Below are 15,567 nucleotides of genomic sequence, written 5' to 3'. Positions count from 1 at the left end.
TAAACAACAAAATTAGGCCGCTCTCTGTATAAACAAACAGGAACACAGGAAAAACCACACGCACGGAGTACAGAGTCATTTACAACAGAGATAGTTCTGTAGTCTATTTAAGTTTAGACGCTTAAAATGATGAAGAGGTCAGTCAACCCTGCTACCAAGCTCAGATACCTGTGCTACTATGAGGCTGCATTATAAATGCATGGCACTGCACGTTGTTTCCATTAAAGTTAGTTATAAAATTGAAAAGAATGGCAAAATTAAAAATTTTCTTTGTTATTTTTACTAGACTGAAGCGAGGAGGAGCCGTTTGTTTTGTCGCTACCATGACGGGAAAAGAAACCCTCGTCTTCTGCTGAAGCCTGTTAAAGAAGAGGACGAGTGGGACAGCCCCCACATTGTGCGCTACCTGGATTCGTTGTCAGATGAGGAGGTTGAGAAGATCAAAGAACTGGCAAAACCCAGGGTAAGACAAGAAGCATTTAATAAAATGGAAACAGAATATTTTCTTGCTGACCACCATTAAAATATTTAATTACTTTAAAGGTTAATGAGACTAATGCACAGGAGGAAAGCTTTTGAACATTACCTTCTTACAGCTGCTGATCGAGTGCACGTTCTTTGTGTTTAAAAACTCATTCAGGCTAAGCTGTACAGAGCAGAACGTGGACTTTAAAAAAAAAACAACTTTTATTGCTCGGCATATATAAATAAGAAATAGTTGTAAAGTATTTAAGATTAACAGTTAAGAGGGGATGAGAAGAGTGGTACCACAACGTAGAACTGGAATGGTTGGATTAACTCTTCTGTTTAATGTTTTATTTCTTTCTGTTCTTATGTTTTATTTATTTTTTCCAAGCTTGCAAGAGCCACTGTCCGTGATCCCAAAACAGGTGTCCTGACCACAGCCAACTACAGAGTCTCGAAAAGGTAACGCATCCAGGAAAAAAGGATCCTTTGGTTTTGTTTTGTTGTTTTTAGTTTCTTTAGTTATGACGGATTCCAGGAATACAGTAGCTTGTATCCTCCTGAGGCTGGATTTGGGTCTCTTGCTGGTCTTGAACCAGCGATACTGCATGTGTCAAGTGAATGATGCTGATGGTCCAAACATATTTTAATAGGACAAAATCTTAATAGCTTCACTAAATGGACTGGTTCTTATATAGTGCTTTTCTACTCTACTCGTGTACTCAGAGTACTTTATACAACAAGGTCAGAATAAAACTGTATCATCATTTGTTGTATATCCTGTCTTGTTTCTCTAAATTGCGAATTGTTTTTAAGTGTGTGTGTGTGGGCCACATTTAATACTTGTTTGTTTATTCAGTGCGTGGTTAGAAGGAGAGGAGGACCCCGTCATTGACAGAGTCAATCAGAGAATAGAAGACATCACCGGTCTCACAGTAGAAACTGCAGAGTTATTGCAGGTAATGGAGTTTATTTCACACATTTGATATTTAGCCTAACCTGTGTAACTAGTGAGTGTTGACTCAGTAAGTCAAAAATCCTACTCAGACACTTAAAAATACTGTTTTTACCCTTTAACTTCAATAGATGAATGATTGGTGCATTCACTTGACAGAATATGTTTTTGTTTTGTTTGTTTTGTTTATTTATTTATTTTTTAAATTACAGCATTTCTCTTAACCAGATTTCAATAACCCAAAGTAGAGTTAATGATATATGAATAGCCTCTAAATAATTAAGTCTTCACTTCAGATGTGCCTGTGCACCATCACTTCTTTGGATCCATTTTTCCAGCTGAAACCGAGATTATCGAAACTACAAAGAAATAGTCCAACGGGAGACTTCGGTTATGTCTTTTATTTCTAACATCTCTGTCTCTTTGAGAGCTAGTTTTTACATTTACTCCAATTCTACACACACAGGAGCATTTAGTTTCTGCGAGCCTTAAAGTGACTGCATGTAATATGTGGATGGGCGCGATTAGTTGTCCCCATGTGCAGAAAATTAATCACAGATGAATAATATGAAGTAATTTTATAATGAAATGTCACTTTCTTTCAAGAGGAACAGGTAAGCATGCCTATCCAGTTCAGATGTTCTTATCAGACTCCTTCTGATTTTAAAATAATGTCTGGTGTCAAATATATTCATCTTAATGTGCACAGCCTACTACCGAAGATGGACATGGTCAAAATTTGGGTTAAATCTACAGATGCAGATGTTGTTATAATTTCTGAAACTTGGTTAACTAAATCTATTACTAATGAAGACATTAACATATATGGGTACAATGTATATCGCACTGATAGGCCAAAAAAAGGAGGCGGTGTAGCTATTTATGTCAAATCAAGATTTAATGCTTCGATTGTTCTGTCCCAATCGATATGCAAACAAATGGAGTTTTTGGCCTTGAATGTAGATATTGCTAATACTTTTTCGATAACCATTGCTGGGTGTTACAGGCCCCCATCTGCTTCAAAAGAGGCATTATCTTCATTAAAGCACCTTTTGGCTAAACTAAATTATACCGAACTACTAATGGCTGGAGACTTGAACTGGGACTGGCTAAATGCAACTTCTGGTGAATTTAAAGAATTCTGCGATTCAATTAATCTTACCCAGCTAGTCTATCTTCCTACCAGGCCAAATCTTAAATGTCCTGAAAAGTCTACATTAATTGATTTGGTTTTAACAAATGTACCTCATAAATTCTCTTCACTTGGTGTTTTCTGTAATGACCTAAGTGATCACTGTGTTGTTGCTGTTTGCAGAAATGCTAAAATTCCAAAATGTAAGCCACGCATAGTGTGCAAAAGGAATCTTAAACAATTTAATGAACAGGCTTTTCATCATGATTTGTCATTAGTTAATTGGGAAAAAATCGGACTATTACCAGATGTAGAGCTAGCTTGGACATATTTTAAGGAAAGTTTTATGGGAATTGTTAATAAACATGCCCCCTTACGGAAAGTTAGAATTAAAGGTCGAGAAAATCCTTGGTTTTCGCAGACACTCGCAGATAGCATACACAAGCGTAATAGAGCATGGGACAAGGCGAGACAAACAGATACTTCCACTGATTGGTCTGTTTTCAAACAGCTTAGAAATAAATGTACTTCTCTTATTAAAAAGGCCAAATCTGAATACTTTGTCTGTCACCACTGAGAACCTCAATGATCCACAGAAATTTTGGAAAGTAATCAAGTCTTTTTCCGCCAATAAAATGACTCAAACCTTTCCTAAATCTGTTGTAAAAGATTCAGTCTCAATTAATGATAAAACTGAAATTTTGAATTGTTTTAATGAACACTTTCTATCAGTGGGTTCCTTGTTTGCTTCTGCAGAAACTTTTTTAACAAATACTTGCCCAGAACTCTCTATGTTTTCTGGAGACCGTTTTAACTTTGTACCTTTTAGTGTTTATGAAGTGCATAAAGCTTTAAAGGCTTTGGATCACAGAAAACCTCCTGGTCCAGACTTGATGGAACCTTATTTTTTGAAGTTGGCAGCTGATTTTATTGCAGAACCACTCTCAATTCTATTTAATTTTTCAATTAAAACCAAAGAAATTCCAGCGGTTTGGAAATCAGCTTTCGTTTTGCCTTTATTGAAAGGAGGTGATCCATCGGTGTTGACTAATTATAGGCCAATATCAAATTTGTGTGTTTTATCCAAAATCCTGGAATCTCTAGTTTGTGACCAGTTGAAAGAGTTTTTGTACTCTAATGATATTGTCTCCAAATTTCAGTCAGGCTTCAGGAAAAAACACAGTACTAACACTGCCACTATGAAAGTGATAAATGATATTATTGTGGCACTTGATAAGAAATTGTACTGTGCGTCACTCTTTATTGACCTCTCAAAAGCTTTTGACACTGTTGATCATGCAGTCCTAAAAAACAGACTGCTCAGCCTTGGATTGTCAGAACATGCATTAGCGTGGTTCTCAAATTATCTGAAAAATAGAACCCAGTGCATTAAACTTGAAGGTCTTTGTTCTAAATTTGTTGCTGTCCACAAGGGGGTGCCACAGGGCTCAGTTTTGGGTCCCCTTCTGTTCCTTTTATATATCAATGACTTGGGTCAAAATGTCTCAGACACAAATTTGCATTTTTATGCTGACGACACAGTTATTTACTGTTATGGATCATCTCTTGCTCAGGCCATTGAAACTTTACAGAAAGCCTTTGTTGCTTTCCAGCATTCACTTATTCAGCTAAAATTAGTTCTCAATGCTGACAAGACTAAGCTAATGTTGTTTTCCAAGTCAAAGAAGGTCCCGGAGCCTATTCCAGTGGTGTCCACCCTTGAAGGAAATGTCATAGAGATAGTTCATGAATATAAATACCTTGGTGTCTGGATTGATGACTCCTTCACCTTTAAACCACATATAGAGAGACTAGTAAAGAAACTGAGACTTAAACTTCGTTTTTTCTTCCGTAATAAACAGTGCTTTTCTTTTGCAGTAAAAAAACATCTTGTCACTGCAACCTTTTTATCTGTGTTAGATTATGGTGACATTCTGTATATGAACGCTTCTTCTTCATGTCTTCTAATGTTGGACACGATGTATCATGCTTCCTTGAGGTTTATTACCAATTGTAAATACCTGACCCATCACTGTGATTTGTACTTAAGAGTAAAATGGCCTTCTTTGGCCATTAGAAGACAGGGGCATTGGTACACTTTTATTTACAAAGCTATGCTTGGATTGCTGCCTCCTTATATTTGTACTTTGGTCACAAGGACAAATAGTGGTTCTTACTCCTTGCGCTCAAATGATCAGCTGCTGTTGTCTGTTCCCCTTGTCCGCACAGAGCTGGGTAAGAAAGCCTTTGTCCACTCTGCGCCTTTTTCATGGAACATGTTACAGAAAGACTGGAAACTAACTGAATTGTTGTCTTTAAATGTTTTTAAAACTAAATTCAAAGGCCTACAGGCTGCCTCAATAATGTGTAATTGTTTTGTGTAATTTTAACTTTGTTTGTTCGTATGTATTTGTCTTGAAATGTGCTGCCTCTTGGCCAGGACTCCCTTGAAAAAGAGGTCTTTGATCTCAATGGGACATTCCTGGTTAAATAAAGGTTAAATAAATAAAAAAAATAAAAATCTCATCATATAGTTTTTCATATCAATGTGCAGTCCCATATGAAATCAGAGATAACTGTACTCCTAAAGGTTCCACTAAGACTGGTGACTTTGCCAAATCGAGGTGTTAACCCCAGATAATCACTTACAGCTTTGACCATGTTTACATTGTACATCTGCTTTATCTCACAGCAGCCTGTGGGCTCACTCTATGGGGTTCCTTTTGAGTTGCTCATACATTTTACATATACTTACTGTACTTTATTTTAAACTTGTAAATTAAATACTAACTCTTAAATAATGGAAGAAAAAATAATGATGCTGTTACTTTTACGTGATTTGATCTGGTTTATTTAAGAGTGTCTTTAGATGATTAGACGAATCCAAACCATCGCTATTCCATAAGTTGGATATTTTCTGTTTTCATAGTTTCTAAGGGAGGTATAGCAATTCTGATTGAAGTGCCAAATTCACTAGAGGACAGTGGTCAGAGCTTACTCATGAAACCATCAAACGGATACTGAAAACATGCAACAGCTTCACACACAGACATGTACTTTTAAAAGTAAAATTCATATTTATACAAGCTATAAATATGTTCTATATGAATTAATAATAACCTTTACATGGCTTTAAATACAAACAAACAATAATAAAAACCCCTCTGGCACATAATGTGAATATAACCAAACAAATGAATCAAGTAAAAAATAAAGACAACCTTTGACAAGGTTGCATGAATAAAAGTTTCTTACTCACTAAAAGTATTGTAAAGGGGTTTGCAATGTTAAAAGATGAAATATAAATAATTGATAAAAAATATTTTCAAAAGTCTGTTAGAAATAATGATGCAGAATTAGCTGGGATAATTTCCCTTTATCAATTAATTATTTTTGCCATTACTGAGATTTGTGGCTTCTTGATTTGTAGTCTTATGTAGTGTAGCTTAGTTGTTTTGCACAAGTTCAATGATACACAGAGCAACAGCATGAGTTAATAATTCAGTTTTCAGTGGACAGGAGAGTTTATTTATCACCTCTATCTAAGGGTCATTTTTGTCATTGGCTGACCAGGTTGCAAACTATGGCGTGGGAGGACAGTATGAGCCACATTTTGACTTCTCCAGGGTAAGTTCACTTTTTATGTGAAAGTTTGTGTGCACTGTGGATGTGAAAACTGCTGTGGTTTGTCTTGGCATGCTTCCCACATTCCAAAGCTTAACTTAAATATGTCTTACTTGTGAACAGAATTACTTGTGTTGCAGAATGACTAATACATGAGTGTGTGTGTGTGTGTGTATATATGTGTGTGTGTGTGTGTGTGTGTGTGTATATATATATATCCATATACTAGGGGTGCAACGATACACAAAATTCACGGTTCGGTTCGGTTTGATACTTTGGTGTCACGGTTCAATATTTTTTCGAAACAAAAAAATTTTCATGCTTTTTTAATTTGTCATTTATTTAAAATTATAAATATATATTTTAACTCAAACCTACAGTTTTTTTTTATTTAATGTTGCTGAAACAACAAAGGCATAAAATAATAAATCTATCTGATCGAGAAATCCCTCATCTTTGGAAAAGAGAGTTTATTACAGAGAAATGGCTCTTTCCAAAATAAAAGCTATACTATACGCTTCTTCTGGGCTATATTCTCAGCAGCATATTAAACATATCAGGTCCCCATAAGGAGAATCATGTGCTAACGGCTGTCTAAATGACTCGGGTAAAGTTTGTAGCATGCGTGCTAGTTGGGTTTTGTCTGCTTCCTCTTGTCTTTGCACTAGGATGATGTCGGAGTAAATGTGCAGTCATATTCATTGTGTTTCCACTAGTGCTGTCAGCGTTAATCTGAAATGACGTTAACGCCACCACATGGCAAATCTCCGTTAAAGAGCTACCATGGATCGCCCCGTGCGTGGGGCTGGACAGCATCAACACGTTAACGAGCAAACTGCGCTAACGCAGTAGTTCCCACCCATGTAATTGAGCATTGAGTGGCACATCCGACATACTGTTTTACTTTAGTCCATGACACGCTTACCTTCAGGGTCATACTTCACATGAAGACCAAAATAGTTCCAAAGGCCACATCTGAATGAGGGTGGGGGAGGTTAAATTTGCCATGTTGCAACGAGCTTAGCTTCTGTCTTGCTAACTTGCGCTGCGCTCAGTGGATCTGCGCTCGGCAGTGCAGCCTAGGCGAAGTAGTCGAACGCAAATCCACTAAGCGCTCAACACAGACAGCATCATCAGAAGAAAAGTTGATAAAATAAATTTTGTATTGTTCAATACATATGCGTACTGTTGAAATCTCCCAATTCTTTGAATCTTTGGGCTGAAGGAGGGACAATACTCGGTGTATCAATGCTCAATCAACAATCATTTATTTCCATACAATTCAACAGTCAGAGCATTACAACGTCCGGACGGGAGAGATGCTACCAGAGGGTCAGGCACATGTCTCAAAATGGTGACGGGTTGCTCAGCTTTTTATAGTCTCTAGTGGCCCCCAGCTAGTCGTAAAAGCCAAAACATCACATTTTTTCTCTGTTACAGCGCCTAAGTTATGACCTTGGCAGTTGTTTCTCTGCTTTCTGTAAGGTGGGGATGTGGAATGTGGTCTATCTATCTCCCCTGTCTTTAGACACAGAGTCTCCTGCTTACAACCTTCTCTTCATGATTCAACAATTAAGCATGTCAAGAAAACAGTGTAACACATTCCCAGCAGATCAAGGATACAGAGTGATGCACATTTATCTAATGAACTAATATGTGAATATGTTCTGTTAACTCAAAAGTATAATGAGAACTAAACTACATACAGCTCACACACTCTATATTAAAGGGTATAATGTGATCTACAGCAGTATTCTAATTCAACTACTTTGATTACATATATAAGGTAACATATAATAACAGAATAATCTAATAGTACCGAACCGAAAGCACTGTATCGAACGGTTCAATATCGATACGAGTATAGTTGCACCCCTACCATATGCATATATACCTTTTTATTTTTCCAATTATGTAGTTGAGGGTAATAATGCGCTAAATAATAAGAGTGATTCTCTTCTATTCACTTGAAGACATAATGCAATAAATATATAAAAAGGTGTCTTTAACTCAAATTAACGCAAAAAACATAAACGTCTGACAAATAACAGATAAATAATACATTTTATTTGAATGTAGTTTGTGCCCTTAATGGCAGGCTCTAATTTTGAGTCTATTTGGTGATCGGTTAAATAAACATCTGTTGCAGCGTCCTTTTGACAGCAACCTCCACGTCGATGGAAATAGACTTGCTACCTTCCTAAACTACGTAAGTAATGTGTGTGCAGTTTGTTATTATGTATCTTCACTCTTAAATTTTATCTTTATAGAAAGATGAGCCAGATGCTTTCAAAAGATTAGGCACTGGAAATCGTGTGGCGACTTATTTAAACTACGTAAGTATACGTATCTGTTCACTGCTGATTGAAGGCAGTGGTGGCCGTCTCCTGGCATCCACTCTCCATCGTTTCATTCCGGCTTCATGGGCATAAGCAAAAGCTCTGGCTCAATGTTGGACTTGGATTGATTGACTTTCATAGATTAATTCACCTGCAGTGTGTTGTCATAATTTTTAAGTTCACAATCAAGAATTAGTGCAAAAGGTTGTAACATTTCTTTGGCAATAATACTGAATAATATCAATACATAGCAAAATTATGTTTACCTGTCAATCAGTTCTGGTACATATTGTAGAGAGTTTTGTTATCCGTGCGCCATTAACAGGCCGACAAAGAACCTTGTTTTGTTTTTTTGTTTTTTCTTTTGCCTTTGCTAACACTGAGCTGTCTATGAGACAAGATTTTAATTTTGAATGATGTAGAGCATGTAGTGTATGGATTGCTGCACCCCACCTCCGTTCACGGTTTAAATTCATACATCATACATGTACATGGGGTGGGCGATATAAACGATATACGATAGAAACGATATAAATTTGGCCAACGGTAGAGGTTTTGACTATACCGCTCTATCGCGATAGCGCACGTTGATGATGTCATCAAGCTGCGCCTGTTTTGGTCGAAAGCATCGCAACGGCTACAACCATTATCATCTGCAAATTATGCTGACAGTCATAGCAAAGAGATGAAGCACTTTTGAAATATGGGGAAAGCCAAAAACTGTGCTTCCTCCACTTCCGTAACATTGATTCATTAATGTTGAATTCTCTCGCAGCTGCTCTATTCCCATGTTGTCGCAGTATATTAATAACTAACCTCGTATTGTGGATGAATAATCTCAGTTGTTCTCCTGATTGAAGTTTGGCCCGTGTATAGCATCCTGCTATGCGATTGCATTTGTCCCTAACCACCAGAATCCCTCACATTAACTTTTATCGAGTGGAAAAAAAGTTGACGTTCATCCTCCAGCTTCACTGTGCTAATATTATGCTAACATAACTGTGTCGCTAGCAATCACGTAGCACAACATTATATACCGGGTAGTCCAACTTCAGTAACCCTGCAAATGCCACTGCTGTTTAGTTTCCTGTCTTCATTTATGTTGGAAGTGGTAGCAGAGCTGTACGTTTGAATTAGTTTCAAAAATCTCTCAGCCAGAACATGGTGTCATGTTTAGGTTGAAACTAGCGAGCTAACTTCCTGTTAACTTCTAACTCCGTTAAATTTAATAACTTCTGTTTTCATGGATGCCTGGATGTTAAACTTACTTGTTACACCTGGTAAAGCAGCATCGCTGATGATTTTATTAAAGATGAAAGAATTTAGACCATTTTTAACTCTCAGTGTTCGTTTGACTTTGGGACCTGAAGCGGACGGAGTTTTGGACCCAGATTACTCCGAAGCTCCTCACTACGGCAGCCGTAATGCTCTGACAATCCATCAAGCAGTGCAGCTTACCAAAGTTGTACTAAAACATTTTTTTAACAGATTTCTCCTAGCCCAAATCGGTTCGAGGTCAGTAAGCACAACCAGAATTCATACATAAGGAACACTCTCAATTTTTGAGAAAATTAAAGGATTTTAAGTGTGCCTTATAGTGTGGAAAATACGTTATACAGAAGAAAAGAATATATCGCGATATATATCGTTACTGCACATGCTTCAAATTATATCGCAATATGAATTTTAGGCCATATCGCCCAGCCCTAATCTATACCGTAAATTGGTAACAATTGGTAAACAAGTTTAAGGATGAAAGAAAACTAACAGCATTGAGGGAAGAACTTCACAACATGAACAATCACACTTTTTATTTTTTACGTAACTTATTGAGACATGGCGTAGTATGGAATAGCGTCTTACGAGAAGCCAGTGACCACTAGTGATTATAAATGATCTTGTCTTTTTTCAGATGAGTGATGTTGAGGCAGGAGGTGCCACAGTCTTCCCTGACTTTGGAGCAGTAATCTGGCCAAGAAAGGTGATGATATTTTTATGTTTCTTTGATTGTGAGCGAGCTTGTGTGAAGACTGGCATTATTATTCCCTTTGTATTGTCTTTTTATTTTATACTACTGCTATCCTCAGGCTATTAGCGTTTACTTTATAGTTAAACAGTTTTTTAACAAAATCAGAAATAGTCACGATCTCACAAAGACAGCTGAACAAACACAAAAAAAAAAAGATTTTATAATTTTTTTTTTTTTTTAAAGCTAATTCAAGTCCAGAATTATTTTGGTGCCCTTGACTTTTTACCCTACCATGAGCAGTAAGCCATTTTTACTCAAAGTACTTTTAAACCTCCTATTTACTGGACACTCAACTTTATCGTCATATTTGCTTTCTAATTATTTTTCCACAGGGAACATCAGTGTTCTGGTATAATTTGTTCAGGAGCGGCGAGGGAGACTATAGGACCAGACATGCAGCCTGTCCTGTCCTAGTAGGAAGCAAATGGGGTAAGCTGTAGTTCAGATTTATAAAGCCACATTTGTGATTCATCAAATAGGTTTGGAAACGGCCACGTTCTCATTAAACATAAAGACAAGAAAACAGAAAACAGGAGGTCAATGACAATTACAGCTGCACAATAAATAAAATATTTGATATCTAATATTTAATCCAGTTGGTCCTGGTGTGTGCTTTGGTTTGTACAGAATTTTTAAGTGCTCTACTCTGCAACCACTATCACTTCAAGTATGTGAATTAACAGGTTCACAATTCAAGATGTTATTGCAAAACATGAGGCAGCATTAGAGAGGAAATGAAACTAATAATGATAAAACAGCACTATAATAAGCAAAACTAATTCCCTAATACAATGTAAAAATAACATTTTATCATTTCTAGCTTTTCCATTTGTACAAGTATAAATATTGAATTAATTATAAATAAGAGAAGAATCCAGCAGGCTTAAATGTGGTTTACGTTAGGTACTTGAGATGTGCAAGCTTATTTACAAAAAAGTATGATTTAAAATGTCAAAAGCTATTAGACAGCATGTTCAAGCTGCTTTACTTGGTTAATTTTATTTGTCTTGTCTTTTTATCAGTCTCAAATAAGTGGATTCATGAGCGAGGTCAAGAGTTCAGAAGACCCTGTGGCCTGACAGAAGTGGACTGAAACTGACTCTACTCCTACACAGCACCCATGCTATCTTGCATAGATAGAGCGCTTTAGGTTGAAGTTGTAAAATGTTGCTTTTTTTGTTTCTTTCTTTGTTTTGTTTTTTTGTGTGTGTGCTTTGTGTGTTTGTTTGTTTGTTCTATACATGGATTGCATTTTGTGAACTGACTCACCCACTCACTTGCTGGTCAGTCCAGTCTGTGTGTCCACTGCTCTGTTTATCATCCAGTCCCAGAAGATGATTTTTACAAGTCTGAGTGGGAGGTTTGAGATTTTTTTGGTTTTGTTCGTATTTGTTGTTTGTTTTTGTTTTTTTAAACTGAAAAATAACTCAGAACTTTGTTGTGCATGGTCATGCCACCCACACATCATTAAATGGGCAATTTAAATTAAGAATGAGAAACTGTGTCCTGAAATGGAATTAACAAATAAACACTGAAAAAACACAAAGCTGTATTTTATGTACGATTTTTTTTGGGTGGTTTTTCCAGTATATGTACTTCACATATATATTTTATAGTGTTTAAATTAAGAATTGCTTTAAAACCTGCATAGGTTGGCCGTGATTCTTGCCGGCCTCAGGACCGTGGCCACCTAGTGCACACGGCCACCAGGTGTTACTGTGGATGATCAGGTCATCCAAGAAGGCAGGATATGCAGCATGTGGAGGCCATGATGCGTTTCAAAATCGTGATCTATAAGATTTGTACGTTGGGCACCTCTAGCCCCAGTCCATCTCTTTCATTCACCAGGCTCACCAGAGAAGTGGTTTCAGGGATAACTGGACCACTCGAGATCTCCAGAAGAGCACAGTCCTACGAACAGCAAAGATACAGTGCAGGACCCTCAACTTCCCAGGCCTTGGGTAGAGAACCTGAGCTTAAAGGGTAATGACTGCCTACAGGGATGAGTCGGGAATTTATATATAGAAATAGATAAAGTATTGAACACATCACCAGTTTTCTAAGTAAATGTATATTTCAAAAGGTGCTTTTGACATGGAATTCTCACTAGATTCTCACCAGATGTCAGTAATAATCCATCTAATCCACGCATTAGAAAGCAATCCTGCCACTAAGTGTAAATCATTATCAGCTGGTTCAGTCCAACTGATGGGCTATGAAAATTACCAATGTTTCACACACAAGAAGCATCTAATGATGGGTTAAACCAGTGAGTTCTCTCAAGACCTTGGCACCCTCATGGTAGCAAAACATACTGATGGTGTTGGTTATTGGTTAATTTCTCAGCTACTGAAGGTTCCAGTGAGCACTGTTGGGGCCATAATCCTGGAAGTGAAAAGAACATCAGTTCACCAAACACACCCAAGGAAACTCTCAGTTGGTTTCAGAGAAGGAATTAAAGCTGGTGGAAGCTGGCCAGTCACCTGAATCCACAGAACAGTCAGGATTTAGAATAGAATAGAGTAGCCCTTTATTGTCATTTTATATGTACAACAAAATTATGGGTGGTCCACGCCCACTGTGCAGGAGTGGGAAAAAGTATAAATAGTTTGTGTGAAAGATAATTTCGTGTCAATAGCACCTTTAGAAATATATTTACTTTGAAAACTGGTGACGTGTCCAACACTTATTTTACCAACAGACACACACTTTGTAATTATTTATATATATATATATATATAAAAATTATAGTTTGGTTCACTAAGTGGAAAATATTTATTTTCTCTTTAAATACATTTTAATTAAATAATTTAATAATCTGCTTTACTGCACAAAAAAATATATAGGGTTAATTTTTTTATTCAAGAAATTGCAAAACAGAAATAGCCACTCCTCATTTCTTCATATTTTGCTTCCTATTCTTTATATTGCTGCCGTAACACAATTTCCATTGTCATGTCATGATTCGGCCGTGTAGCAGGCAGGATGAGGACCCAAATTGCAAACTCACAGACACGGGGGATAAACTCAAAATGCAGCTTTATTGCTGACAGGTGATAAACAATAACGATGATACAAAAGCAATGCAAAACTACACTAAACTGGGAAAAGCTAAAGTAACATATACCGGAAGACACGGGGAGAACCACACACGGCATGAGGGAGAACGCGACGCCGAACAGAGGGAGACTCAGACAGAAATACACAGAGGGTAAACGAGGAAAGTGGGCACACACGGGGAACACAGGTGACACTGATAATCATAACGAGACAGGGCGGGGTGAACTGAACATGACATGTACAGGCACAGAGGTTCAGACAGGAGGAGAGAGAGCACGGGGAAAACACAGACATAACGGGCTGGGGAAACATGAAACAACCACAAAGGGAGACGAGGGCTCATAAATACATAGAGGGCACACGGGGGAGAGAGAGCACGGGGAGAACTTAGACATAAAGGGCAGGGGAAACATGGAATAAAACATAAGGAGAGACGAGGGCTCACAGATACACAGAGGGGCACACAGGGGGTAAAAGCCATGAAGGGAAAACACTTAGGGAACAACACAACAGGGCAACTCAGAAAACATGGTCTAAATAAGGAACGAAATACAAAAATACAAGGAACTAAGAATACTGGGCCCACATGGCCCAGGACCATGACATGTCAGATTAATACAGTTACCTACCCTACAAGGAGCAAAATATTCTTGTAGAATTTTTAAGTGGTCTTCAGCCTTTCTGTAGATTTTGGCTGCTTTTTACACTTTTCATATCGTATCTAAGCTAAAATAATAATATACAGAACATTTCTTCAGCTTTAGTCTGTCCCTTTGGTCAAAATTATCAACACAACACCACAAGAAGAATGTGTTTTTTGAGACTGGGACGTCATTATTGCAAATCACATTCTGAATTTAATACAAAACCCTCCATGTTATGGAAAAAAAGAAGAAGCAAACACTTTTAAATATTTGAAACTGAAATGAAATGAACAAAGTGACTAAGCAAAACAAACAATACCGATACAAACTAATAAAAAAATAATAATTGAATTAATAGTAACAATTGTCTGGACAGATTTGGTAAACGGTCTAGATACAGTTACAAGAATTAACAGATGAGTTCAAAACTACGCCTGAGTTTACAGATGGGTACTACATGAGTACTTTAGTCATGGAATAATGTAGTACTGACTACAGAGTTGCCTTCTCATGGATCAGAATGCCAGCATTTTGATCCCATCACTGCATGGGATTTATTTATTCATATGAAATGGTAACGCAGCTTAAAATTATATGAGTGTCTGTGTGTGTGTGTGTGTGTGTGTGTGTGTGTGTGTGTGTGTGTGCAGTTCTATTATTCAGCTCGCTTAAGACAAACTATATAAACAGTATATAAGCTTTTGATAATATATTTTGATAATATATGTTTATTGCTATTGAAGATATTAAAGCTTAAAGATGAAATATAATTAGATAAAGGTAAACTAAGGTAAGGTACAAATGTGAAAGCTGTAGGTAAAAATTTCAGGGCATGCTTGTTCTTTTCAAAGCACTCTTTAAGTTTCATTAGATGGATAAAAGCTCAGAAAAGCAGAGAGTAATTTACAATGTCCGTTATGTTATTGTGTTCATTGAGTGTTTTCCCCATTGCATGATAAAGGAGCGAGGTCTGTGTGGTCTGCTGTACCATCTCGTCCCAAAGCAAGATGGAGGTTTTGATCAAACAGCGGTTCGTCTACAGGCTGGCAGAGCTCTAAGAAACGCTGAGGAAAGAAAGGATAAATTGTAGATTGTAATTGTTTTGAGGATTTAAAAAAAGCCATCTTTAAATAGATTTTTGATTAACATTTTTGGAAGATATGAGGCGCAATTAAATACAATCTTGAAACTTTACAACCAATGAAAGAATTGCATTCAGTTTTCCTGTAAAAGAACAATTCAGTATTACAATATTATAATTTGACATTTCATGAAGATGTAATAAAAACACAAAAAAGGTGAAATACGTTTAGTGTGCT

The 15,567-nt window shown here is 37.0% G+C and overlaps 2 protein-coding genes across 8 annotated transcripts in view; one reads left to right on the top strand and one right to left on the bottom strand.

The window, feature by feature from the left end:
• The window catches only part of p4ha2 (procollagen-proline, 2-oxoglutarate 4-dioxygenase (proline 4-hydroxylase), alpha polypeptide 2), a 53,985-nt gene extending 41,896 nt beyond the window's left edge, over positions 1-12,089 (top strand). For 5 of the 7 annotated variants that reach the window (XM_085470744.1, XM_085470749.1, XM_085470748.1 and 2 more), the window contains 8 exons: positions 287-463; positions 857-927; positions 1,325-1,424; positions 6,126-6,179; positions 8,447-8,512; positions 10,428-10,496; positions 10,877-10,973; positions 11,567-12,089. In XM_085470744.1, the coding sequence (XP_085326870.1) occupies positions 287-463; positions 857-927; positions 1,325-1,424; positions 6,126-6,179; positions 8,447-8,512; positions 10,428-10,496; positions 10,877-10,973; positions 11,567-11,637 (705 nt within the window). In that variant the 3' untranslated portion in view covers positions 11,638-12,089. Of the gene's footprint in view, positions 1-286; positions 464-856; positions 928-1,324; positions 1,425-6,125; positions 6,180-8,325; positions 8,386-8,446; positions 8,513-10,427; positions 10,497-10,876; positions 10,974-11,566 lie in introns of all 7 variants that reach the window. The other 2 variants (XM_085470750.1, XM_085470745.1) reach the window with 2 other exon arrangements.
• Positions 12,090-13,566: 1,477 nt separating this feature from the next.
• LOC146700499 (sodium- and chloride-dependent GABA transporter 2-like) overlaps positions 13,567-15,567 on the bottom strand; it is a 43,053-nt gene continuing 41,052 nt past the window's right edge. The window contains exon 14 of the mRNA XM_085470740.1: positions 13,567-15,312. Coding sequence (XP_085326866.1) covers positions 15,178-15,312 — 135 coding nt within the window. The 3' untranslated portion in view covers positions 13,567-15,177. The remainder of the gene's footprint in view (positions 15,313-15,567) is intronic.

The sequence above is a fragment of the Copadichromis virginalis genome, linkage group LG10, assembly GCF_057382275.1.
Source record: "Copadichromis virginalis isolate Kocher_CV1m ecotype Utaka linkage group LG10, C_Virginalis_male_GT1.1, whole genome shotgun sequence".
Lineage (NCBI taxonomy): Eukaryota > Metazoa > Chordata > Actinopteri > Cichliformes > Cichlidae > Copadichromis > Copadichromis virginalis.
This window is presented reverse-complemented; position numbering and strand designations above follow the sequence as displayed.